This window comes from Lissotriton helveticus, chromosome 1_1, assembly GCF_964261635.1.
Source record: "Lissotriton helveticus chromosome 1_1, aLisHel1.1, whole genome shotgun sequence".
Lineage (NCBI taxonomy): Eukaryota > Metazoa > Chordata > Amphibia > Caudata > Salamandridae > Lissotriton > Lissotriton helveticus.
The window spans coordinates 1,456,862,823-1,456,888,268 of NC_136057.1; the positions used below are offsets into that span (position 1 = coordinate 1,456,862,823).

At 45.7% G+C, this 25,446-nt stretch overlaps 1 protein-coding gene across 1 annotated transcript in view; it reads right to left on the reverse strand.

The window, feature by feature from the left end:
• PRPF40B (pre-mRNA processing factor 40B) overlaps nt 1-25,446 on the reverse strand; it is a 289,560-nt gene that overhangs the window by 118,770 nt on the left and 145,344 nt on the right. The window contains exon 16 of the mRNA XM_078685984.1: nt 24,344-24,452. Within this exon, the coding sequence (XP_078542110.1) occupies nt 24,344-24,452 (109 nt within the window). The remainder of the gene's footprint in view (nt 1-24,343; nt 24,453-25,446) is intronic.

Consider the following 25,446-nt stretch of genomic DNA (forward strand, 5'->3'; position numbering starts at 1 on the left):
GCGGTGTTGGCGACGCGGCTGGGACGCGAAGTTGGCTCAATTATCCACACGGACCAGAAGGGCTTCATTCGAGGTAGACAGCTTTCAGACCTCACCTATGACTTAATCGGGGCAGTAGACATCGCCTCAACTTTCTCCCTTCCCTTGGCCATTATGACCCTCGACGCAACAAAAGCGTTCGATAGAGTAAACTGGTCATATCTAGCTGAAGTCATGAGGAAATTTGCATTTGGGCCTAATCTCTGTAGGGCCATAGGTCTTTTGTACGCCAACCCTAGTGCTAGCATTTTGGTGAATGGTATACGTACCCAGTCCTTTCAGATTAGTAGGGGAACGAGACAGGGCTGCCGCCTATCCCCCCTTCTTTTCAATATTTATATTGAACCATTTGCACAATCTCTTAGGGAGGAACCAAGAATTACCTCATTTGAATATGGAGGTTGGGAAAAAAGGGTAGGGCTCTATGCTGACGACATAGTAATTTATACTAGTGACCCAGCAACTGCCTTTCCCATAGTGGTAGAAATGGCCAAAGAATTTGGACATATATCGGGCTATGATATTAACGCTGAGAAGACAGAGCTCATGACATGGAACATTATTAATCCAGGCGTTGTGGTGACACCCTCAATTCGTTACCTCAGAGTTAAAATCACGCAAGATATAGATACCTTAGCTAAGGCTAATCTAGAACGGGTCTTCCAAGATTGTAGGGCCTTATTGAAATCCTGGGCGGGTCTTCGACTGTCAATTTTTGGGAAAGTTAATATCGTGAAAATGTCTATCCTTCCGAAACTGACTTTTATTTTTAATTCCATTCCTCTGGCATTTGATTCCAAGCAACTTTATAAATGTCAGCAGGAAATCAATTCCTTTATCTGGGGCAATAAGGCTACAAGGCTGGCCTGGAAAAAATTAAGGAGGAGGAGGGAAAAAAGAGGGCTTGCTCTGCCAGACCTACAGTACTATGCGTGGGCATTCCAACTGTCCCACACAAGAATGCTTTTGAAGTCACCAGATACATCTTCAAATGGGAGATTGTTCAAGGCAATGCTGGTGGGGGCAAGCCTTCCGTTAGACGGGTTTCTATTTAAGTTTGGAGATCGAAAGTTTTTCAAAAAGGTGAGGCTTAAGACTCTTTTAACAATATTGAAGTCCTGGGTGCAAATTAAACTTAGAGTGGGGCTGGCATACTCCTCTAATTATGCTCAGATATGGGACTCTCCTGGGCTCCCACTGTGTTTGCAAGACCGCTTGGCAGCCCCCCTTATCGATGCTGGGCTCTCAAGATGGGGTGAACTGATTTTCGGAGGCCTCCTGATAGAGTGGGAGGAGTTTAAGGAGAAAGTAGGGCCAACCTTGTCAAGATTCAAGTACATCCAAATCAGTAGTTGGGCCAGAGAACTAACTAGGAAAAATTCTAATATTCGGAGACCTAGCCCCTTAGAACAGCACTTAGTCGAGAAACAGACAGGAGGCAAGGAAGTTGCTTTTTGGTATTGGTCTATCTTGGAGGAAATAGATGGAGACTTCAACCTGCCAATGGAGCTATGGGGAACTGAAATCGTGTTACTGGATGAGGATTTGTGGATAAAATCCTTTTCTCTTCTGTATAGATTTGTTAAACCCGCCTGGTTGAGACGAAACCATTTGTTCACTCTACATCGAGCATACCTCTCCCCTCTACGTCTATCTAAATATCAGGAAGGGAAATGCTGCAACAAATGTCAACTCCCAGCAGCCTCAGATATCCACATGTTTTGGGAATGTCCCCATATTAATGCTTATTGGAAAGAGGTTAAAGTTACCCTGGACTCAATTCTCAAGACCAACATTCCTCTTACGCTACCATTAGTCATATTCGGCTTTGATCAGAACATCACCGGGGTTGCGCGGTCTCTCCTATTCTATGCTATCCTTCTGGCAAGACGTATGATATGCATACACTGGGTAGATACCACCCCTCCCGCACACTCCGCCTGGCTAACGTCTCTCTATGAAACGTCCAAGACAGATTTGACTAGATCCTGCAGTACCCAGTGCCTCACCTTTTGGAAACTCTTGATAGACTGGAAGTGAACCCTTTTTTTTTTTTTTTTTTTTTTTTTTCCGGTTCGATGGGGTTTTTTTTTTTCCCCCAAAGGTCCGATGATCACGCCCACCTACTCCATGGCTCAGTCTAATGGTTTGCCCCGACTTCGATATTTATTTACTGGCCTAACAGGCATGAAGTTGCCTAGAGGAGTATCAACAAGGTGCAACATATCTCCCGCCAATCCGCAATAAGTTCTGCCCAGTATGCGAAGCGGCTCAATTATCAGGGCCTTGCTCCCGAAGGCAGAGAAGTGGTTGGTGTGTTTCCTTTTTCTTTGCATCTATGGAACTTGTGTTGGGCAGATGAGGATAAAAAAAAAAAAAGACTCTTTAAAATGCCTTTGTAAACATTCACAAAGTGGAAAGGGACCCCTTCTCATGTGCAAATGTGTTACCACTACATTTGTGTAGTCAGTACTATATTCATGTTTTACCACTAGATTTCAGTTGCAAAACCTTAATGTGTCCCATTCCAAATTGGTATTTTAAGAGACAACCTAAACATGCCCCTCCAAATAGTAATTTGGAATGTAGATGCAAACCAAAATTGCTGTTCGGTAATGTGTTACAGAATCGCAATTTATGTTTGCTCCATACCAAAAGGTGTTTTTGCAGTCGTAAACAGCACGATTTTGTGAATCAGACCCTCACCCCCACCCCCACTCTCTTTCAGATGTCTCTATTTCTCTCTTTCATGCTCACTGTCTCCCTCTTCACCAAACTGGGCTGTTGGTGAGAGCGTTTGGCTGCAGACTGAGTTTAAACCGGCGAATTCCCCACGCGTCTCTGGTCCCTCCGGACGCGCAGAGTGCAGCGTTGTGAAAACATGCCCACTTCCACGGAAAAGTGATGAGCTGTACATCAAAGGCCACGTGCTTCCTGCAGAAATATTCGCCTGGAAGTTATTTGCTAACATCCATCCATTTCTGCCCTTGCTCGAGGAGCAGCCGCACAAGCGCAGCGGAAGGGGCTCTGAAGGGCCAGGCATGCACAGGGAAGGCTCTCAGCACGTGCAGTGATGTACACACGGGATGACCAAGCTGTACTGTCCTGGGTGCGGACATCCTTAAAGTAGACATCAGGGTTGATACCCGTATGGAACGCAAAGCGCTTTGACGTAACAGTGTGGCGCTGCGAATTCGCAATAAGGTCATAATTCGTGAGGCTGAGCAGGGCTATATAGGCAGGCGTATGGCTTGTAAGACTGTTAGTCGGATTACTGTCAAGATGATAACGGGAGTCCGAGGGCCCAGCCCTCACTGACGAGGAACCAAACTCTCCGGCCATGGGACCCGGGCCTGTGGATTTCGCAAGCAGATGAGGGTTCTGCAGACAGGCGTCTGCTTGCTCGCCTTGATGAGCCTGGGGTCCGTGCTCTACTTGTACAAGCACTTACAGGAGAAAGTGCACAGCTCCGAGAACATGTCCCTCAAGTTCAAGCAGCAGCAGGAGACGCTCTCTGCCCAGCTGGAAGTGGTGTATGAGCAGTGGTCCATGCTGGAGTGGTCCCTCCAGAAGGAGCGTGCAGAGCACAAGAAGACCAAGGAAGATTTTGTAGTATTTAAATTAGAAGCTCAAGTAGCCCTGAGCAAAGAGAAGGAAGACGCCATGAACCACTTCGTCGCCCTCCCCTCTCACCACAAGATCCTGAAGAACCAGTATGAAAATGTGAAGAAGCAGCTCCTGGACTTGCAGGTGCAGTATAACTCTCTAAAGCTGGAAAACCGGGGAGCGTTGGAGAGCCACAACCAGAAATATGCACAGCTGCAGCAGGAAAATGAGAAACACCAGGGGATGCTGCTGGCTAAGATATCGAAACTAATGGAAGAAAGTATGGTTCTTCACAATGCACATGAAGAGCTCGGCTCTCAGCTGCTTAGTGCGCAGGAGCAGCTGAATCAGATGCACCGGATGAATGAAGCTCTTCAGAGGATACCAAGATTCAAGCTGGTCACAGCCCTGAGGCACCAGCAATTCCAGGGAAAGGCCCCAGATAATAAGTGTTCCCGAGCCTTTGAAGCTGAATTGCAGCATATTCGTGAACAGACTGGCCTACAAGCGAATCCTCTGGAAATGCCAACAGTCTCTGGGAAGAAAACCCAGAAGGTGCTGCCCAGACTGCAGAATCTCTCATAAAATTGTTGGTACCCCGGACAGGGTCTCTTGAAGTTCAGCCACAGCCAGCCTTGCCTCTGTGGCTAGCAAAGGATGGAGATGGCTGTGCCCTGCATTTCCAGAGGACGGTGAATAGCATCTAAGCTGGAGATGAGACGCTGAAAGAATTAAAGACCATAAACTTCACCATCAGAAACAGCACCATCCAATATGATGAATTTGGGAACATGAATATTGTATATGACATTCTGACCTGTACGGTGGACAAGAATGCGATGCCTTTCCGCCCTGTTGGCGAGTACACAGGAAATCGGACCCTTGATGCTGATCAGATTCAGTGGCACACGAAGAGCCAGCTAGCAATCTTTGATAGCGTTATACTCCAGTGTGTGTGAAAGAGAGAGGGACTGTGCAAGCTCTCAATCGAAGGGGCCAAATTAGGAATTTAACGAATATTGGATTCCACTCCATTCTTGTAAGCCAGGTACTGAAAGCAATATTACTCTCTCCTTTGCTGAAGATAGTAGTGGAAAATCTCTTATTCCAGGCCAATCAGGAGAGACTAATGGAAGCCAGGCTACTCTTCTCCATTCAAGGAGAATCCACTTACTCACAGCCAGCAGAGAGTAGTGGAAACTACTCGCCCTCTCAGTGAAGCATAATGGAAGCAATGCCATCCACTTCCAGCTGAAAGAGTATTGGGTGCTCTTTTATTCTTCCCTTCCTGGCAGAGAATAATGGAAGTTATTGCAAACTGTTCCACCCAGAGGAGAGCCATGGAAGTCACTCGAATCTTCCCGCTCAGAAGCGATGGGTAGAATCTTCCTCCACACTCCATCCAAGACAGAGTAATGAAAGCCAACCACCTCTCCGCCCAGAAGAGAACAGTAGCAGCCATGTCACCTTCTCCACCCAGCCATTATACACCCTCCCTTTCTCACCATGGCAGTGCCAAGGGGCTTCAAATATCCTTTGACCCTGAGAGGCACCTGTAATACCCTGTAATTTCAAGGGAAACAGCAGTATGATCAGACTCATCCCTTCAGAAGCTCTGGCCTTTTAGCACATCTAGCTATTTCCTCATTGCCTTAACCTGATATGGGCTACATAAGGAAGACCTTATTACATTTGCTGACTAATTATGCACCATTGGTTGTTAACCACTTGCAGGGAGGGATTCTAAAACGAGGTTCAAGGTCAATTTTCACAGGAACCTCACTCTTTCAGGTTCTAGGCCATAGAGGGTCCTGCAGACTTTTTGCTCACTGGTTTTTGGAAAATTAGTTTAACCCTTTTTTTGAGAAAGGTCCCTCTGCTACCCTTTGTTTTACATTTAATTTTTTGTCATGATGTCTCTCAGCACAGTGGCACCCTACACCTCTGCTATCGTTTTTAAATACTAATTCTATGTTACTTACACTTATGATGGCTATTCCTTTCAATGTTCAGAGATGGCAGCTGGACTGATGACCGTCTCTAAATCTGAGGGACCTGGTCCATCAGCATGATGGAGGTAATGCTCTTCGCTACAATAGAGTACCGTCTTTCAAATGCTAAATCAGCCCTCAGTAAAGAATAATTATACATTAACTCAGTTTGTGGAATGCCACACATCCATGGATCATGATACTGTGTAATAAAATATCATAAATAAATACATAAATCCAAAATAAAAAACTGTGCTGTTAAAGGTGGATATATGTAAAATTAGTCCAATGGGCCATTATAGCTGCATACATACTACAAAATACAACTATGTTGCCATTACCTAAAAATTACATTATACCGACAAGAAAGAGAAAACTCTTGGTAAATATTGTTTGGGTGGGAAGGCAAGTGATGAAACCTAAGGGCATACGCATCCTCCAGTCATGTACTAACAGGGGCAGCCCTATACTGGTGTGGGAGAGGTGTGGCGCCGCGGCCAGGGCGACTGACGCTGGAATCTGGGGACCACGGTTCGATCCCCGGCTCCGGCGGCAGGTTAGCCCAGCACCATGTGACTCTGGGCAATAGCTCACTTAATCTTCCCGACGGCCCCCAGCGCCTAGAGACCCTTACGGGTGATTGTGCGCTTTACAAATGTGGACTTTTACTGATGGACAATATTTCTATTATTAGCCAACTCATCAGAAGATGGAGCCAGCTAGCAATGGAAAATGGAGGTGTTTATTTTCGGGTGCCAGTGAAGAGCCAAGCATCCAGTTAATAACACGTAAAGTCCAACTTCTCGCTTTGGCAGCTAGGTCGGTACAAGATGAACACAAGGCAAGCACCAGCAGCCACCACAGTGGGGGCTGGTTTAAGCTCTTACCTGGATCTGTAAAATAGACCTGGAATGTCCCCTGGCTGTAGGGGACCTTCCTCAATGACTGAAATTGCTGGATGTGGAGAAACAAGAAACGACTCCCTTGCTTCTGCCCATCCCACGATCTACTTGCAAGTGAAATTAGGAGGTGCACACCCTATGTCACTCCATGCCATGCTTTGATATACATAGATTTAATGTAGATTATGCAAATCTACAGCAGTTACTGCAAAACAAGAAACATATTAAAATGTCTACCCTGAATTCATCTCAACCACTAATACAATACTTGCCTATTTCTGCAGTGATCTTTTCTGATGGAGGGAGCCTTGCTACACTGAATAAACACCAGGTAGGCACATTGGCAGAAAACGAAAGAAAGATGGACACACGTCTAGTTTTTTTTTTTACATGATCAATTTTTTAAATTTCTTTTCAAATTAACCAAACGACTTCTACTCCCATTCTTATATTAACAAAAAAATAAGGACAATCTTATTTTTTTTTAGATTTTCTCAAGATTTAGTAATTTAAAACTTAGTAACTCTGAGGTGCCATACGATTCTTGAAATTCTTTATAAACTATAACATTAAGGTCCTTACCGTCAGCTCCATTAATTGCCACATGGGATGTAATCTTATTACCACACAATTTCGAGAATCCGCGACATAAATTCTCATGGGCAAAAATGACTGATAAAAACGGTTCATGCAGATTTTGGGTGCAGTAAGCGCCAACATGTGAGTGTATGCCCGATTTCAATGGCAGTAATCATGGTTGAGGGATGATTATCTCACCCGATGTATTTCAATTCCAGAGGTAGTGACAATGTGCATGTCTGCGGAAAACTGTGATGTGACAAATTAGTACAAATAAAATGGTACAATGATAAAAATGCCATAGGATATTTTATCAGCATGACTATGTAAAGAACAAGCATTTGCAATACAATTGGTCTCGCCTTTGCAACCTTATATGTATTTAGCTATGCAGCACATTAGCCTGGGTGCTAAAACATCTACTGTTCTTTAACATGGAGGGAAAATAAGCACCAAACTGCATGACACACCAGGGTTGGGAGTACGTGAAGAGAAATATTGCCTTTCAGCGGGAAATGGTATAGTCCAAAGCTCTGTTTTTAATATAAACTCAGGGCCTTCGGTGGTCATATCATTGAAAATGCAAGATTTGAAAAAAATATTATTGTCTACGGGTGCTTGTGGAAGAGTCCCTAAGCAGAAAGCAATTCTGGTATTTTACTGAACTCTGCTGGTCGTTTTCTATTAAGACAGATAACTAGCGCCAGTTAAATAGAAAAAAAGTCCCTAAGCAGAAGCAGACAAGTCCTAGGGCTGATCTCCGTAGCCCACAAAGTACATACACATATAAGTATATACTAAAGTATATGCAAGAGGTCTTGAATGCTCGACCTAAAAATGCAAAGAACTATGGATGGGTAACTAATAATATGCATATTTTGCACCTCAGATTTCTGCATGACATCAAGTAGAGAATGAGAGTGAAGCCTCACTTGCTTATGCAGTCACTCACAAACCTGAGTTGAAGAAATTTCTTTAATCGCAGCCAACCATGTGCAATGTTTTGTTATGTGTAGCCTGCATGCCCTCTTCCCAGCTCAGATGAGCTGTCGTCATCTGGGAACCATGAATAAGAATATGTCTTGTCAGGCAACACACACTTCTCTGTACAGGCCTTCCTTCTCATAAAAATAAGGAAAGACACTGGGCAAATAAAGAAAAGCACTTTTTGTAACGTTCCGTGGCACAGAAACCTGCAGGATATTTATCAGGCAGCACTAAGCCACTTTTTTTGGCTTAATGCTGCATGATAAATATCGTTCCCTTTAACACCGTTTTCTGCGTTAAAGGGGCATGCATTGGGTGGTGCTGGGGGCGTTCCTAGCAACATCCATGATTTTTTGACACTGCCCCAGGGAGGCGTAAGGGAGGCACAACGAGGAGAAATAACTTTATTTCTCCTTGTTTTTCCTTTTTAGGTTTCGCTGGAGGGCGGAGCTCTTAGCTCCGCCTCCAGAGAAATCTCTTGATTTCAGTAAGGACTCTGGAATACGCCCCCCTGTCCCATTGGCTAGCTCCATAAATGGAGGCTAGCCATTGGAACAGAGATCTGTCCGTCAAGGCCGGACCAGATTCGGGGGCGTTCCCGAGATTTTTTCCCTGGGCGTTCCCAGGTGAGTGCTCTGCCTTTTGATTACCCTTTCCCGCCCCCTCCCGTTGTCTGTGCGCCGTTCCCGCCCCTGTAAACACGCCCCCACTCCCAAGCGCTTGAAAGTCCTTTCTTTCCTTTATTTTGCTTTGCAGGTGCCACCCTGCTTATGGCTGCCCTAGCGAGTGCCCACCTCACCTCTACGTTTAGTTTTCACTTCGAGGGTGCCACCCCTCAGTTATGCCCAAGTGTTCACCGCCGCCAGAGAAATCTCTTGATTTCAGTAAGGACTCTGGAATACGCCCCCCTGTCCCATTGGCTAGCTCCATAAATGGAGGCTAGCCATTGGAACAGAGATCTGTCCGTCAAGGCCGGACCAGATTCGGGGGCGTTCCCGAGATTTTTTCCCTGGGCGTTCCCAGGTGAGTGCTCTGCCTTTTGATTACCCTTTCCCGCCCCCTCCCGTTGTCTGTGCGCCGTTCCCGCCCCTGTAAACACGCCCCCACTCCCAAGCGCTTGAAAGTCCTTTCTTTCCTTTATTTTGCTTTGCAGGTGCCACCCTGCTTATGGCTGCCCTAGCGAGTGCCCACCTCACCTCTACGTTTAGTTTTCACTTCGAGGGTGCCACCCCTCAGTTATGCCCAAGTGTTCACCGCCGCCGGCCCGTGGATCTGCTCTGAGGCGCTGTCCCGCCTCCATCCCCCCAGGGCCGCGCTGCCATTGGCGGCCCGGAGAAGTGATTGCCGCTTGGTGATTGGTCCCCGGCTGCAGGGACTCCCGACGCGTCATCTTGAGGCCGCGCAGGGATTGGCCCAACCTCGAGGGCTTCCCCAAGCGCGACCCGGAAGTTTTTCACTTCGAGGGTGCCACCCCTCAGTTATGCCCAAGTGTTCACCGCCGCCGGCCCGTGGAGGGAAGAGTCGGGCTGGCTCAGGCTGCAGGCGCGGGTGTTGTTGTGCTGCCGGCGGTGTCTGCCGCTGATAGAAGCGCTTCCTGGGGTGCCGCAGCCGTCCAGTGCTCCGAGGGGCTTCCGCGGCGCCTGTAGGCAGCGCCACCAGGCCAGCAGTCAACGCCTTGACAATCTCTTCCCGACTGTCGCCCCTGGATCTCCCTGGCTGGGGACGGAGCTCCGGCCGTGCGAGACATGCCGGGTGTACCCGTGGGGGGAGGACACGAGAGCACCGGAGGCAGCCGACAGCTGGGAGGAGCCGCGTCCGGTAGGTGCGTGGCTGCTGCGCTCGGCGCTCCTCTGCCGGGGCCCAGGGGGCTGCTTTGTTAATGTTCATATACTTGCCTTGGCTGCTAGTCCGGGTCAGCTGTGGGTGTGCGTGTGGAGGGGGTGGGGGGCCGTGAGTCAGTGAACCATCATGTCCAGCTATGGTTTATTATTTCATGGAATAACAACAGCAGCGCCGCACGCCCCTGAAGATGGAGGAAACAGATGGTGCATCTCCTCCTGCACGCATGAGCTCACACACACTGAGAAGTCCAGGGAAAGGCACTCTGGCCATCCAAAGTCCAGGGCCCCATAGGACACACGAGCACACGCGGAGAATAAAACGCATGGAGGGCGTGCTGACAGGAGCTGCCCTGTGCGTGGACAGCTCCTGCACTGCCCCTGTGGACTAAGGCGCTGGACGTCTCTCACCCATTGAAGCTTCCTGAGACCTACCCCTCTCACCACCCTCGTCTGACTCGTCCCTACAGGCATGGGCATTGCCCACTATAGACCCCAGTAGGTTCACCAGCTCGGAATACCCCGATCGCCCTTCATAAAAGGTTTATTTGGTGTTAAAGGCACCTGCGTCCAAAACCACTGCTCCACCCTTCTTGGAGAGTTAAGACGGGCGAGAGTTAGGGGCGAGAGGGGTGCTGAGCGTCTTGACCCATTCATGAATATCCGAAAGGTGAGGCTACGCCCTACCCTTTATTGGCCCCTCGTAAACTAGAACTCGCCTAACAAAATGTTCTTTAACACTGGCTGGAGCAGGAAAATACAAAGGGACACAACACCCTATTGCCCGCTTTTCCTCTTATGCTTTTTTTCCCTTCCATTTGGGAACACGTGACGGTCGCTGTCTGGGAGTCTGCATGTGGCGCACAGGTATGCTGATGAGAGGCCGTGGGCTGCATTATGGGCACGCGAGGTGATCGACGGGTGGGTCAGAAGGGGCCGACTCGGAGGGAACGCGTGGAAAGTGTTGGTGTCAGAGTTGTGCGCCACTGTGCCTTCTACTCCCAATCTCGCTGCACTTGCAGTAATAATGTTTTTGCTTCTGTGCTGAGTTCACTTCTGACGCAAATCATCTTTGGCCCTATAAAGTAACATAACTAGCGCAGACGGATAAGAAGTCCGTGCTCTGCATTCACGTAATAGGACCGACATGCCACGTACTGACAAGCGGCCATAAACCTATATGTGTCTCTCAGTGTATTTGTGCCTCGCTTAAAAAAACATAAACCGCCTAACATTCATCATGTGACGCAGTTCTATACATCATAAAATACTATACTATGCGCAAACACATCATGCAGTTTGGGAATCAAATATGGCGAATTAAGGCTCATTTGAATGTGGTTGTGACATCCTCTCTTCCTGTGACGGAAGAAGCATAGAATCAAGAGCTATGGACCCTGTGCTAAAATCAAATTAATTACGCCATTAGTACACGTCCTGACCGCTTGCAAAGTGCCCCTTTGGTTGCAGAGACATCAATATTATCAGGACCGATTTGAGTGACGGGGCATTTGTCCAGCAAACTGAGATGCAGTCTCTTATACGACAGGAAACATTCTGTATTTACATATTAACATATAATACTGCAATTTTTCTATTTGAATATTCAGCCACGCATAGCGGTATTCGGCCGATTATAGAATGTCCATCTTTCTGTTGACAAACACAAATTTCAGAGGCCGGCATTGGTGTTTTCGAGAATTTAGCAGGTCGTGTGTTCTTTGGTGGCCGGAAAAGGGAGTGACGTCTGAGAGTGCAGTAGGATGTGTTTAGCATTGCACATTGGCTGTGAGTTGTAAATGAACAGAGCAGCAGCATGTCAGCGTAGCGACACCAAGGGAGGGCCTCATATGGGTCTTCCTGTCTGAATGTGGGTGGCGTGACTGCTGGTGGGGTGGTGGGCAGTGGGTCAGGTTGTGGCAGAGCAGGGACTTACTAGTTATCAGGGATCGACGTTCAAGCTTATCTTTCGTTCAAGCTTATCTTTGATTCATTCTTGGTTTGAATTTGACTGAATAGTTTGAAAGTCACAAGATACGTTTTTAGGTCTGGAGTTAGCTTTGCTCTTTTGATTTTCCTACAATTATATGTACAGTGCAGTTACTCAAGGGGCTTTCAGCTTCTCCTCACAATCCTTTTTTTAAACTAAATTGTACTAGGTATTTCTGAGCATGTGTAAATTCAGCACCTCAGACAGTTGAGTAGCAAGGGGACCATTGGCTCAAATGCAAGCAGGAACAAGCATTTACAATGCAACGGTTTCGCCTTTGGAAAAGTTTTAGCTATTGGCATTGTAAATTACAAAATTTGTATTTATGTGTTGGTTTTGAAAACAGATAAATAAATGGCATTGTCATTTACATTGCCAATAGCTCTAACTTTTCCAAAGGCGAAACCGTTGCATTGTAAATGCTTGTTCTATGTGTGCGGCATTCTACAGCACACATAGAAAGAGGAAAACCCCTCTTGTGATTGTTTTTGTGCAGGAAGGTTTCCCTTCCTGCACAAAAACAATCATCCCTCAACGCAGGAACCCATGCACCATGGTGCAAAGGTGCTGGCATTGACGCACAGCAGCCCAATGTGCACTAGTGCAGGTGAAAAGGACAGGAATGCGCTGTATCTGATAGATACGGCAAATTCCTGTACTTTTCTTTTGCCATAGGGCAGCACAATAGGAATGCCTGCGGGAATGCCCTATGGCAAAAACAAAAAATGAGGCCCTGGGTGTTCTACCACCACCACCACTGCCTTTGATATTAACAGCCCTCCCCAACCAAATACAAAAATCAGATACCTGGCATCCTGCCACCTATATTAGCACCACCCATAGGAGGTAACAGATCACTGCTAAAGAGAGATCAAGGGCTCTGACTCGTTTTCCGCTGCTCTGGCAATAAAAAAGTGAGAAACAAAACTTGTTTTTCAATGATGTGACCTCAGATCAGGGAATAATTGGGTTTTCGAACCTGGGGTTCTATTACGTATAGGCTGCGTTTCCTTGTTTGTGCCACGGTGCACCGTCAAACAGGTGCGCCGGGCACAAACAGGGAAAGTGCACCCTATAAGGTTGAATGCAGTGCTCTCAGGGCAGCTTTCAACTTGCGCTGCCCTGAAGCCAGCACATTCAAGTGAAATAGGGAACGGCTGCTTCAAAGCTGCTCCGTGTTTCTATGTGCAGGCGGCACATGCCTGCACTTTAGAGAGGGGAGAAAGATCCCCTCGCAGGCGGGTGCAGTGAGTGACTACACCCACCTGCAAGGGGATTTCTGGGGGGTCAATAGGTCCCATTTGAACCTCTTCAGAGGGCTGCCATCAGGGGTCACACTGACAGTATGCCACGTGCCACCTTTTTGTGCTACACTGTCAGTGCGCCGCAACAGCTTCTTTACCTCTGAACCTGCGTCTATAATACAGTGCAGGTGCAGAGGTTATGAGATTCCCCATTAGATGGGGCCAAGTCCCAATGCAAATGAGGAAGTGCCCTCTTGAGATAGTGATGGCGCTATATGTATTACAAAAGGGGCCTTAAAAGCGTCTGCAGCCCCTTCTGTAATACCAAAGTGCCCTGGGGGTACACAAAGTGGGTGCAAATGCTCGATGCAACAGTTTTAGTATATATATGTCATAAGTATTTTTCACGGATGAAAATGTCACCTCATTTCTGAGGCAAGAATTAAACCCTTTAAACTTGTCATGGAAAATGAAAATATAGGTCATCATTACATCTGGGAGTTTAATTCTGGTGGATACTGTAACGCTGTAACTGGAGTTAAAAAGTCCTATTAGAATTACAAGTACAAGAACATCATAGTTTGTGAATTATTGACCCGGAGATACACTGCTGAAATTTAGGGAAATCTCTATGTTAAATACTGGGGGAAAATGTGTGGGAATCCGGGAGGGAAGGGGGACAGAGAGTGGTGTAGCCATTTATTGACCACATATAATGTGAACAAAGTCATCAGTCTTGTAAAAACATCCTTCCGCATGCTAGTCAATGATGAGGGACTAAAGGTCCCTGGAAGAGAGAGGCATTAAGGAATTCCCCAGGCATGTCTGAGAGAACTTGTTTTATATGTGTGGAAGAGGTGCCCAGGTTGCACGGTGCACATGGTATATGAGTGCATGGCCACATAGTTTCCACCCATTTTGTATGTTACAAAATTCAACTGGAGGCAAGTATTAAGAAGATATTGGGAGAACCTGACTGCAGGTGTGAATTGCAAGACTCCTCACACACATTGCAGGAATCTTTTTGGCTACAGAGATGTTTGCGATGGGCCTGAATGAAGAATATTAAGAAGAAGATACAGTAAGTCCATTTGAATCTAGAAAGTTTCACCCTGCCCTTTCCTGTCCCATTATCTCTGGAAACACTGTGCCCCACTGGTTGGGGGAGGTGTGGCGCCGCGGCCAGGGCGACTGACGCTGGAATCTGGGGACCACGGTTCGATCCCCGGCTCCGGCAGCAGATTAGCCCAGCACCATGTGACTCTGGGCAATAGCTCGCTTAATCTTCCCGACGGCCCCCCAGCGCCTAGAGACCCTTACGGGTGATTGTGCGCTTTACAAATGTGGACTTTACTTTACTGGTTGACAGGTATTTAAGCAGAACAGACCGAGTATCATTTGTGCCCTTGTTTTAGGTGGCTCCTAGCTCAAGCCTCCCTACTCCACCCTACCTTCCTGCTAACACTTTGAACAAAATCATGGCCATACCAGTCGGCGTGGAAATAAGAAAAGTGCAGAACTGCCAAGAACCAATGATAGAATTGAACTACTGTAATACACAAAGTCTGTCTGCAGCTTGCATATAAAAATAGATTAGAAACGTTCAGTTAGTGTGCCAAGATTTTCTGACCAGAAGCTTGGAGCCCCACACCATTGGAGACAAGGAGAATCCTTAGACTACCAGGTTTGAGGTACTTACTGCCAGCTCCCCTTTTCCAGGTCCAGGACTAGTAACCCAGGAGGCAGAGATCAGTCCTCCAACAGGGGTAGTCTGGACCCTGGTGTAAGCAAGAGACATGATCTACTGATTAGGAGAGGTGCCTGAAGAGCCCTAGCAAAGGCTGTAAAGACAAGGCAAATCAGCTGCTTCAATAGTCTAAGGGTGCCCCAGAACCCAAACAGATAGGAGTTCCACTGTGTTTCCCAGTGCCAAGGAGTGTCCGAAGTTCTATGAAGATTCGACTGGCGTCGCGGTCAAGATAAGCAGCTGCAAGCACCAAAAGAAGATCAGTGAGCACTGAGGAGTGTTTATCATTGTGGCCAAAAGGGATCTACGGCAACCCTGGGTTCTGTGTAGGACACAAAGGGGTATTACACAGCCTGTGAAGACAGGGGGCTCTGACTTGACCCCTTAGGTCAATGGATCCAGTCCGCGACTTGCCACCCAGGTACTGGACTGCTGCACTGGTCAAGACTCAGAGAGCAATAAGAAATCGACAAATAATATTACAAGATGTGTACTCGCTAGGATGAGCCAACACACTCTCACTGCCCCTGAAAATAGTCAACCTCACTAGAAACCCACCTCTGTAACTGCTATGCGATACAAGGAGCTCAACGGATGGTTGGAAACATCAGCGGTTAGGTAGGTCAATTCTTCAGCAGCCATCTCCATCCCTTGGTGTGGGGTACTGAATGTACCGATCTTAAAAGTGAATCAGGAATGCTAAGGTTGTTTGGAGCTTCCCAAAAGCTCAAGCTCAGATCAGCTCAAGCAGCAGTAGCAGCACCAAGACAGGCTGGCAGAATTTCAGCAAGTCTCTCAGCGTAATCCCAAATTTTTGGCTTAGTCCTAGCCAGGAAGAAGAGAGCAGCAAAGCACCTCCACACATCAACAAAGTTCTGCACACGCCCGAATCCAAGAGTTGATTTGTGAGCTGCTTTGCATCTTGAGGTTTTCTACACAAAGCTTGCTAAATAAAAACTGTTAGTTAGGGAGTGATTTATATACTGGCGGAGAGGATACTCCATCCCAATGGTGACTGAGTTCTCTCCTCGCAAATATAGTAGTCCACCTGCCAAATTTAGCAGCGGGTGGACCTTCAGTTTGGCAATACGGAGACTACTGTGTCTCCGCAGTGGCCAAACTTCTCTGGTGCCCCTGAGGGGTAAGGGCTGTTGGAGAAACAGCTTCATGTCTGCCTGTCCAATGTAGAAGGGCAGACATGTAGTCACTTTTTACTGTTCCTTACCGTCAGGTAAAACTTGGCGGTAAGGAACAGTAAAACAATTATAATGCACCCCATGGTGAGGGAAGCATTACTTTTTTCTTTAAAAGAATAAATTCTGTTTTGGGATTTTGTTTTTGAAAACAAAAAAAGATTACTGTTCACTACAGGGTTGCGTCCTGCTGACACAGCCAAGCAGCAAACAGTAAAATGCATTAACAGGAACCACTATCAAGGCGATTCCTGCCAATGCCTTTGTAAATTACCACATGCTTGGTGGTCATTAATAAATTAGGTGGGAGGCCTCACGGCCATGAGCACAAAGTAATTGACTCCCTACCCTTGGAGGAGTGGCGGGCCACCCATCTAAATATGAATCAGGCCATTAAGGCTCAATGCATCAGCATGTGCCAATGTCCCGGGGCTCAAGTGAACCTACTGGATGACACCTCTTCAGACTCGTCTATTGTTTCCATAAAAGCCAACGCAAACACAAGAAGTGGGGAATGGATTTTCCTCTGTGGGCAGCACTCATTTCGCATCTTGAAATGCCATTCATACAGGAAAGTTAAAATTCAAGAATTGTTACAGATAACATTGCACCAGTAATGTTCATGAAGCCATTATTCACATTAATGTTTGCAAAGTGGTATGGTAGTGATAGCTGCACCTATTGTTCGTGAACATCACATTTATTTCAACAGAAAAAACACAAAGGGGTCCTTGTTCATCTCAAGCATCTGGACTTATGTTTAAAATGACAAAAGGGTCAGCAACTCCTCAGGATGCAACTAGATACTCAAAAAACAACTGCCATCATCTATGCTTGGTCTGATGGGGGAGAGCGCTGTAGACTTAATGGTAGGTGAAACAATGTGCCCCTGTGCTGTACCACGTTGGGTTCTTCAGAGCACCAGACCACCTTCAGACCACCAACATGCAGGTTGGAGGGTTCTATGGCTTACGGGACCATCAGAGCATTAGTAAAAAGAAAAAACGACAGGGAGAATTTCGACGAAAAGGGAAAATATGTCAGGGATGCCAGCTGCAAAAGTTGCTGCTGATTCTCGTCCTTCCAGCTTGTCTATATGTGAGTGAAAAATGCCTTATTGCTGACATTATATTACTAGGTTACATAATTTGCACAGTGCTTTCTTTAAAAGTGTTCTAAGAAAAATTTCAAATAATAATAGTTGTCGGTAAGTATTATAGTAGTGCAAGGGATAAAGCTGGAAAGATTGAGATGTAGGAACTTTACATGGCAACTACCCATTCTATTAAACTGCATGTTCTGCAATTTTTGTTTATTTTGTTTTATTTATTTATAAAGTTTTATATAGCGCGAACTTGATCCGGAAGGATATCAGAGCGCTTTACAATTTGAGGGAAGGGTAACAAATCTGAACATTAGTGTAGTTAATCAAAACAAAAACAGTCTAAAAAACTCAATAACATTCCACTTTAATTTTAATACATATCTTAATAATTTCCGAAGTTTTAAATTTGAAAAAGCTTCCACTTAAAGCCCTGGTTGGTTTAGTGATCCTAATCAGATATCAAATGTTTGCCCATAATCAGATTGTTATCAAAGGTTATCAAAGGTTGGATGCTATATGATCAGTTTCCTGGATACAGAGTCAGACTCGCCAATATGGCAATCAGGCAGTGCCCAATGGGCTGCTCTGACAGAGCAGTGTGTGAGCCGGCTTTTTAGAAGTTTGTGGGTCTGTTTTATGGCTAGGTGAGACGTTTTTATTGTTGAATTCCATAATTATACCAAAAATTGTACCTGCAGTAAAAAAAATGCATGACATAAGAAGAGAGAGGTCACCAAGGAGCTGTAAAAGCAAAGAAGAGAGAAGTAGCACCTGACCTGGGGCCATATTATACACAGTGCCGCGGGGGCGCAATGGGTGTTTGCGCCCACTTTGCATGCCTCAGGACACTTTTGTATTACAGAAGGAGCCACAGACACTTGTGCGCCCCCTTCTGTAATACCGATACCAAAGGAGCACACAAAGCCTGTGCCCCATGCAAATAAGGGAATCCCTTTGCCTCTGCACCTGCTCCGTATTACAGACGCGGGTGCAGAGGCAAAGGAACTCTCAGTGTCAGTGTGCCCCCTGATGGCAGCCCTCTGCCTGACAGGGGATCTCTAACGCACTTTAAAAGTGCAAGCAGGTTGCCCCTGCACACTGAAAACACAGAGCAACTTCAAAGCAGCCTCTCCGGTTTTCACAGGAATGCGCTGCCCCCAGTGAAGTGCGGGTTTGCGGCTGCCCGGGGGCAGCGCATTCCATCGAATAGGTTGCACTTTCCCTCTTTGCGCCTGGCACACCTGTTTTAAGGTGCTCCGGGGGCAAACAGGAATAGTGCACCCTTTACATAATTGGGCCCCTGGTACCAACCCTGCCGGCCTGACTGCATCCATCACCGAAAACGGTGCCAAAGTTGACTTATCCTGCAGCTGTGACTCCAGAAACGTTGGAGGACTGCCTGCCTTCGAAAAAGACTCAAGACCTCCCGTGAGCAGCATACCTTTTCCAAAGAGTCTCCAAAAGAGAAGGCTCTGAGGTCTCCGAAACCACCAAAACACAAGACCTGAAGCAACCACTGAACCAGTCGCCTCTGATCCAAGTTGAAGTGGGCCAATGGTACCAACAAGGTTTCCCAGCCCTCCAGAGCTCAAGTCCATTGTGATTCCAACCCTCCTGGACTCCCCGAAGTCGCTTGCACCCTCTGCAGACGGTAAACATCCTTTACAACGCAACTTTTACCACGCAGTGCTGTTACAACGCATGTTTTACTACGCATACCATTACAACGCATTACACTGGGGGGCGCTCTAGGATAGGGAATACGTTTAATTTACTATCCAACACCTTCCCTAGTGTCCACGGGGACTGGAGTTGGAATAGTAAATTAAACTATTCACTATCCAGCACCCCCAAGTGTAATGTGTTGTAATGGTATGCGTAGTAAAACCTGCGTTGAAACAGCATGCGTGGTAAAAGCATGCGTTGTAACGTCATACATTCCTGCAGACCGACCCCTCGGTTGCTTCGGTAAGGAAAAACCTGATGCCTAAGGACACCTCTGCACCGTATCCCCTGAGCCTTGTAGAAGAGGACCAAAGGTGTCCCCCCATCCCGAGCATCACAAGGCCTGAGCACACTTGCTGGTTCAGCTGGACTGGTTTTCTAGCCAGAGCTTGCAGAGTCATTTAACAGTGACCGATCCCCATTGACACGCATTGGGCTCCCAACTCTAATTTGCACACTGCACGCAGCCGTGCTCATGCGGCTGGGGTTGTACTGTTCATGCTGCCTTGGACTTTACCCACCATTCACCTTAACTCCTGGAGCTTGGTCCTGTAAGTCGATATACTCTACCTGTTTGCAGAACTTTTTCTTCCTTCTATAGGATAACATTGCAAAACTCAGAAATTGCAGTGTCCACTTTTTAAAGTTAAAAGAATATATTTGTAAAAATGTACTCACCTGAATGATTTTTCTCTGATACCTAAACATATATCAAGACACTTCCTATTTTTAGAAATTGATGTGCATCTCCTTCTTGAGTTGCATTGTCAATTATTAATCATGTGCATTTGCAAATATCTTGCACTTTTCTGTGTTAAGCCTAAGGCTACTCGACCACGCAAACCTCTAATAGAGCGCTTTGGAATTGCACAGCAAGCCCCGGTCCACTCATAAGCGAACCCCTACACTCTTTACATGGTATATCAACTTTCTGATATATTACATAAAGAGCCAGCTTCCTAAGCTTCCTACATTAGTGGCAGCGGTGGGATAGATGACTGAACATTTGCTGTACCACTTGGCTGATAAGTGATTGCACAAAGGAACCCAAAATTGTCTCTAGTTAAAAACAATTTTTACGATTTTCGATTTTTCAAAATTGTTTATGAATAGCTGTTAGGGCCTTGATTATGTCCCCTAGTAAAACTGTTTAGAATCTGAAAATATTTTGAGTAAGTGAGGCCTTTTAGAGAGTACTCCGCATTTGTATCACTTTTCTAAAAAGGTCCAAACTAAATTCAAACCATGACTGATGCATCATGTTCCTCCCAGGTGCTCAACGTGGGACTCTACAAGAGCCTTAAGTTGGACAGACTTAAGACACGCTGCAAAGCACGGTACCTCATCATGGGTCTAGACCCACAAAAGCATATCTGCAAAAATTGCTTACAGATAATGCTAGGGCCATGGCTGAGGGAGAAACCCTCCCTTGGAGAAGGGAAGGTAGATGCTGAAGTATATGATGATTCCAGCAGCAATCAAATTGAAGACAAAACCACTGAGAGCACATCTAGTAGTGTCTCAGAAGAAATAGATACTGAAGATGCAGATCCTCAGGAACTGGCCAAGAGGATAGCATTAGAGGCTAAACTCTATTGAGGACAGAATATTGAAAATAAGGTGCTGACTGTTACGTTCCTCCACGGAAGAGAAATTCGAAATTCACAGGTTCAAATTGGTGAGAATGGGAGTTCGCTCCTTCTCCTTTCTTGGCCCAACCCTGTGGAACTCTTTACCTGACGTGATGAGGAAAGAGAATTTGTACCCCAACTTGCGCAAGCAATTAAAAACTTGGCTATTCAATCAATAATTCTAATCTAGTTTTTCAGAGTTTCTTTCAGGGCCTGCGCTGGGAAACCCTTGTTGGGTAGCTGTGCGCATTCGAAAAATAAATTGACATAACATAACAAGTAAGTCTTGATTTCCTATACCTAACTCCACATATATGTACCTATGCAGGAGCTATATCTTCAAGGTACATAGTTGTTGAGTGAGGAATAGCAAATCTATATTTCCTTGTATGCACTTACTATTGGATAATTTGCCCCTTAATATTCGGTCATCGATATTCTTGTACCACAATATTCTTGGTTTTGAAATTCAGTAGTACAATCAAGAATGAAAAAGAATCTGCAAGAGTTGGCTGGAGAGGAAAAGCATTGGGTGGTGGAAAAAAAGAAGCACGAGGCAGTATCAAGTTTAGGCACCCTTGGTGTTTGAAAGCCTTGGAGTTTAGCAGCGCCTGCTCCTATGAAGGCTATGATACCCTGCACTTTTTTATTTATTTTTACAAACTCAGCGGCTGCTCTAACCTAAATTGTCGAGCACATACATAGAGCTCAACCTGATGAAAAAAGAATCCCTCCTGTTTGTCAACTGCTTCAAACAACCTCGGATTGGATCACAGCTATTTTAAACCTACATGGCTTAACCTCTCATCGGATTGATAGTGCTCAATCCATTTAATTCCCCCTTGATGCAGCTCTGATTTTCAAAGAACACATCACCAGGAAAACCAACATGGCTAGGTTTCACCATCTCTCAACAAGCAAGTGAATCCATTCCTTTTGGGAGCTCGTTGCAGAGCAATTGTGCAAACGCTGGTCCTCTTTCAGCTGGAGGCAATGCTCTACTAAAGGCACCCACTCTGGCAACCCGGAAGAACATCCGGCATGCCACAGCGTACGGCATTAAAGGTTTACAGAAATATGACCAGATCATTTGAGTGCCTAAAGACCTGCTAATGCCACCCCTCCAGGCCTGTATCATCATCATCAAGACAAGCTGAATCACCTTCAAGGCCTGAATTAAACCAAATGGACACTAAGCTAAACTCTTCTCATGGACCCACCAGAAGATTATGACATCTCCAGGATAGAGATGAAGGTGTGCAAGAAGGAAAAAACAGAAACCAGACCTTTTCCATCAACTCACACAGGATGTGGAAGAAGGTCTCCATGCTCATAAGAACAGTTCCTACACTCCTGCAATTCAGGAAAAAACTGAAGAAACATTTCTGTATGGTGCATTACGCCAACACATCAGAACTTACCCGATGGCCGCCCCCGGTAACAACCGTATAGGACCACGGTCTCTCACTACTCTTTAGTGCTTCATTGCTTCCTAGTTCGGTTCATTTAACGCAAATAAATGTACATAAATAAACGAAGCTCACCACTGTGCCGTCTTTTCACCCCTTCAATTCACACTGGAAGGCAACTTTCTACGACTTTGCTAAATGCAGACAACCTGCTTTTCATCAAAGTAACTTTGTTCTTACCACTGCAAGCTAGAATTTCGAAGCAGCTGGAGAGACGCACAACCACTAAAGTCCAAATAAAATGAAAAACAAATCTCATGCATGCAAAAACATTCCGTAGATTTACCTAAACCAAGCATGGTTGCAACCATTGGTGCATCCAGAGAGACAACCTCTATTAACACGCACTGAGGACACACCAGTACCACATGATTGAGGTAGCAGCTTTGACAACAACAACAGGGCATCATATAATGGATTCCATTTAGGGAGACATTTTGCAAAGCAAGTGTTCGTTCCATGTCATGCCACTGGTCAGAAATGTAGTGGCAGAATGACAGAGTCTCGAAGGTGTTTGTAATGGAAAATGACACTTGGTATGTGGCATAGTCCAAGACCTGACCCATACACTCAGACAAAAAGATGCAATAAAACATGTTTGGGGCTGCCAAACGAGACCAGCAAATCTTCCCTGAATTTGCCCCCATATTTAATCTGTTACATTGTCTACGTGAAGCCAGGACCCCGTGCATGTGTTTCTCTGATAGTAAGTAGGCGTTTAAACCACTAAAATATGATCCTGGCATTCAGAATGCTGGCCCTCAGTGTTAAAACCATTTTTTACATCTATTGAACAATTTCTATCACATATTCTAAATTGCGATGTGGTAATTTCCAGAGAGTTGATTATGTTTGGTTTATCTAATGACACTGATTTTTTTCTAGGATATTATCAAAATAGATATCTTTTATTTATGGCTATGGCCGTAGCTCGCCTATGCATTTCTTCAATGTGGCTGAAACCGGAAGCACCAGTATATGAGATGTGGAGGGCAAAGTTCTATAATATTTTTTATTTAGAATATAACCTGTATCGTATCAAATCCCTTAGGAAAATGCAAAGGGGGATCAAAATTTGGCAGGCAATGATTGATTATTTGGGCCCGTTAGAGTGACTATCTGTCCGATCGTTTATGATGGTATTGTATTTTTTATTGTATTACTTTTACTTTTTTGTTTATTTGTACAATAAGTCTTAATGTTTAGATGTCCCTTTGTGCTCTATCGTATTTTGTATTTGGCTTTGAACTGAACTAATACATTTATTTATTTTTTTAAACAAAAAAAAAAAAAACATAATGCTGGCCCTCAACACGGTGCCTTTTTTACTCAGCTCTGCACCTTTGCACGAAAGGCTAGACGAAACACTGCAGTCATTGTGGTTTGCAGCCAGATTCCAAACGCAGGCAGAGAAAACGATGTGCAAATGGATACGGTTGTTTTTACTGGGAAACAGCATCTTTTTGTTTGTAACAATTGCATCACTTCGAAATTAAAGGGAGTTCCACTGAAATGAATTAAGTCCTGCGGGTCTGTGGAAAGCAACACTTAATGTTTTTCTCAAATAGACAGATCTAAAATATCTGAAACTCAGCATTCATTTAATGCTGTGCTGACTGTGACTTTAAGAATTGTAACCATAGGGGTTAACCCTGTACCCTTAATGACTTAACCCTGAAACACTATCCCTATATCCCAAACTTTTTTCTTTATATGCCAAATTCTTAAACCATGCATCCTTAACCCCCAACCCCATAGCCTTAACCTTGTCTACCCTAAATGCTATACTCTTATCTTTAACCATTAACACCTTAACCCCTACCCTCATACTCCAAGCCCTTAACCTTTAATGCATAACCCTCTACCCTTAACCGTTAACACCTTAACCCTTTAGTGCCACATGCCCTCTGTGTTGCGTTCCATTTTCCCATAGTTCTTTTATCTAGGCCCTTCCATCCCATCGCCATTAGCACCATTGTTTTCAAGGTCTTCTTTCCTCCTCTTCAGCCCCTTCAATCGCTACTCTTCATGTCTCCACTCTCCTTGGTCTTTCGATCCCTCTTGCTATGACCATATAGCCCTCTTGTCATGCCATCTGTCTTGCCACAATCTTCTTTGGCCCCAAACACCTTCTTTAGCACCTAGTATCCTTCATGTCAACACCCACTCTTTTCACCCTTCCTACGCCTCATTATCATGTTTCTTCACTTTCCACAGTCTTAGCTCTCCTGTCCTTCCCCATCTTTTCCTTTTCTATCAACAGTTTTCCAGCAGATGGCAGACTGAAGGTCTCTTACCTTCTCCTTCTTGGCCAGGAAAAAGAGGACATCATCATAAATTTCCTTGCGATCCCGTTCCGGTACCACCGCCCATACTTCGAAGTCTCCAAACATCTGCTCCGCTTTCCTGTAGAACGAGAGATGGATTTTAGAAGTGCATGTTTTGGTCTGAGAAACTCAAACCAGCACCTCCTAACTCTGGAAGGTGCGAGCAGCACAGAAAGGGTTGGAGGTGCTCAGAAACACAGAGGGAGGTGAAACTACAGACAATAAGGAAGGAGCACAACAATGAAAGGAGCAGACACCAATGGGGAGATTAGAGGCTGAGTTTCAAGAGCACAGAGAGGATAGGGGGTCAGAAGAGGCACACAGGGATAGACCCCGGACAATGAGGTCAGAAGACACAAAGGGCAGAAGACGTGCACAGGCCTGGAAGGAGAGCACAGACATAGAAGGTAAATAGACACAGAGGAGGCGATCACACCATGATAAGATGCAAGCACAGGCAGAGAGGGCGAGAGCACACAAAAGTCTAGAGGTGGAGAGCAGAAAAAGGGTACAATGTGAACATTGGTGCACAAGTAGGAGAAACGGGAGTAGAAGCAGATGGGGGATCACAGAAAAGGGAAGAGAGTACACGCACAGATGACGAGGAGAGCACAGAATGAGGAGGATTGGTACAAAGGGAGAGAGCAAAATGTATGTGATCCTGTAACATTAGAGAATGATAGTGCCTGCATATCTGTAGCAGTGGTAGTGACACTTCACCTGTAAGAGATGGTGGGTCAGCTGGTTTCTGCCCTGGCAGTGGGTAGTTCTGACCTTTCAGGTGTAGCAGGTGATCGGTGAGGTCACAGTGTAGTTGTGGCAGTGAAAGTTTGAATGCCCCTGTTATAGGTGGTTGGTCAGGTAACTCTTCAGCCTGTACCTATAGTAGGCACTTGTCTGCAGGGTCTGCATTGGTAGTGGGTGACAATAACCCTTTCTTACAGTGATAGGTAGGCCAGGTGACCCTTATGTGTGCCAGGTGACTATGCACCCGCAGTGTGGCAAGAAATAGGTCAAGTAGGTAATCTGTGAAGGCATCCTGTACATGTGGTGAACAGCGTTTACAACGCAAC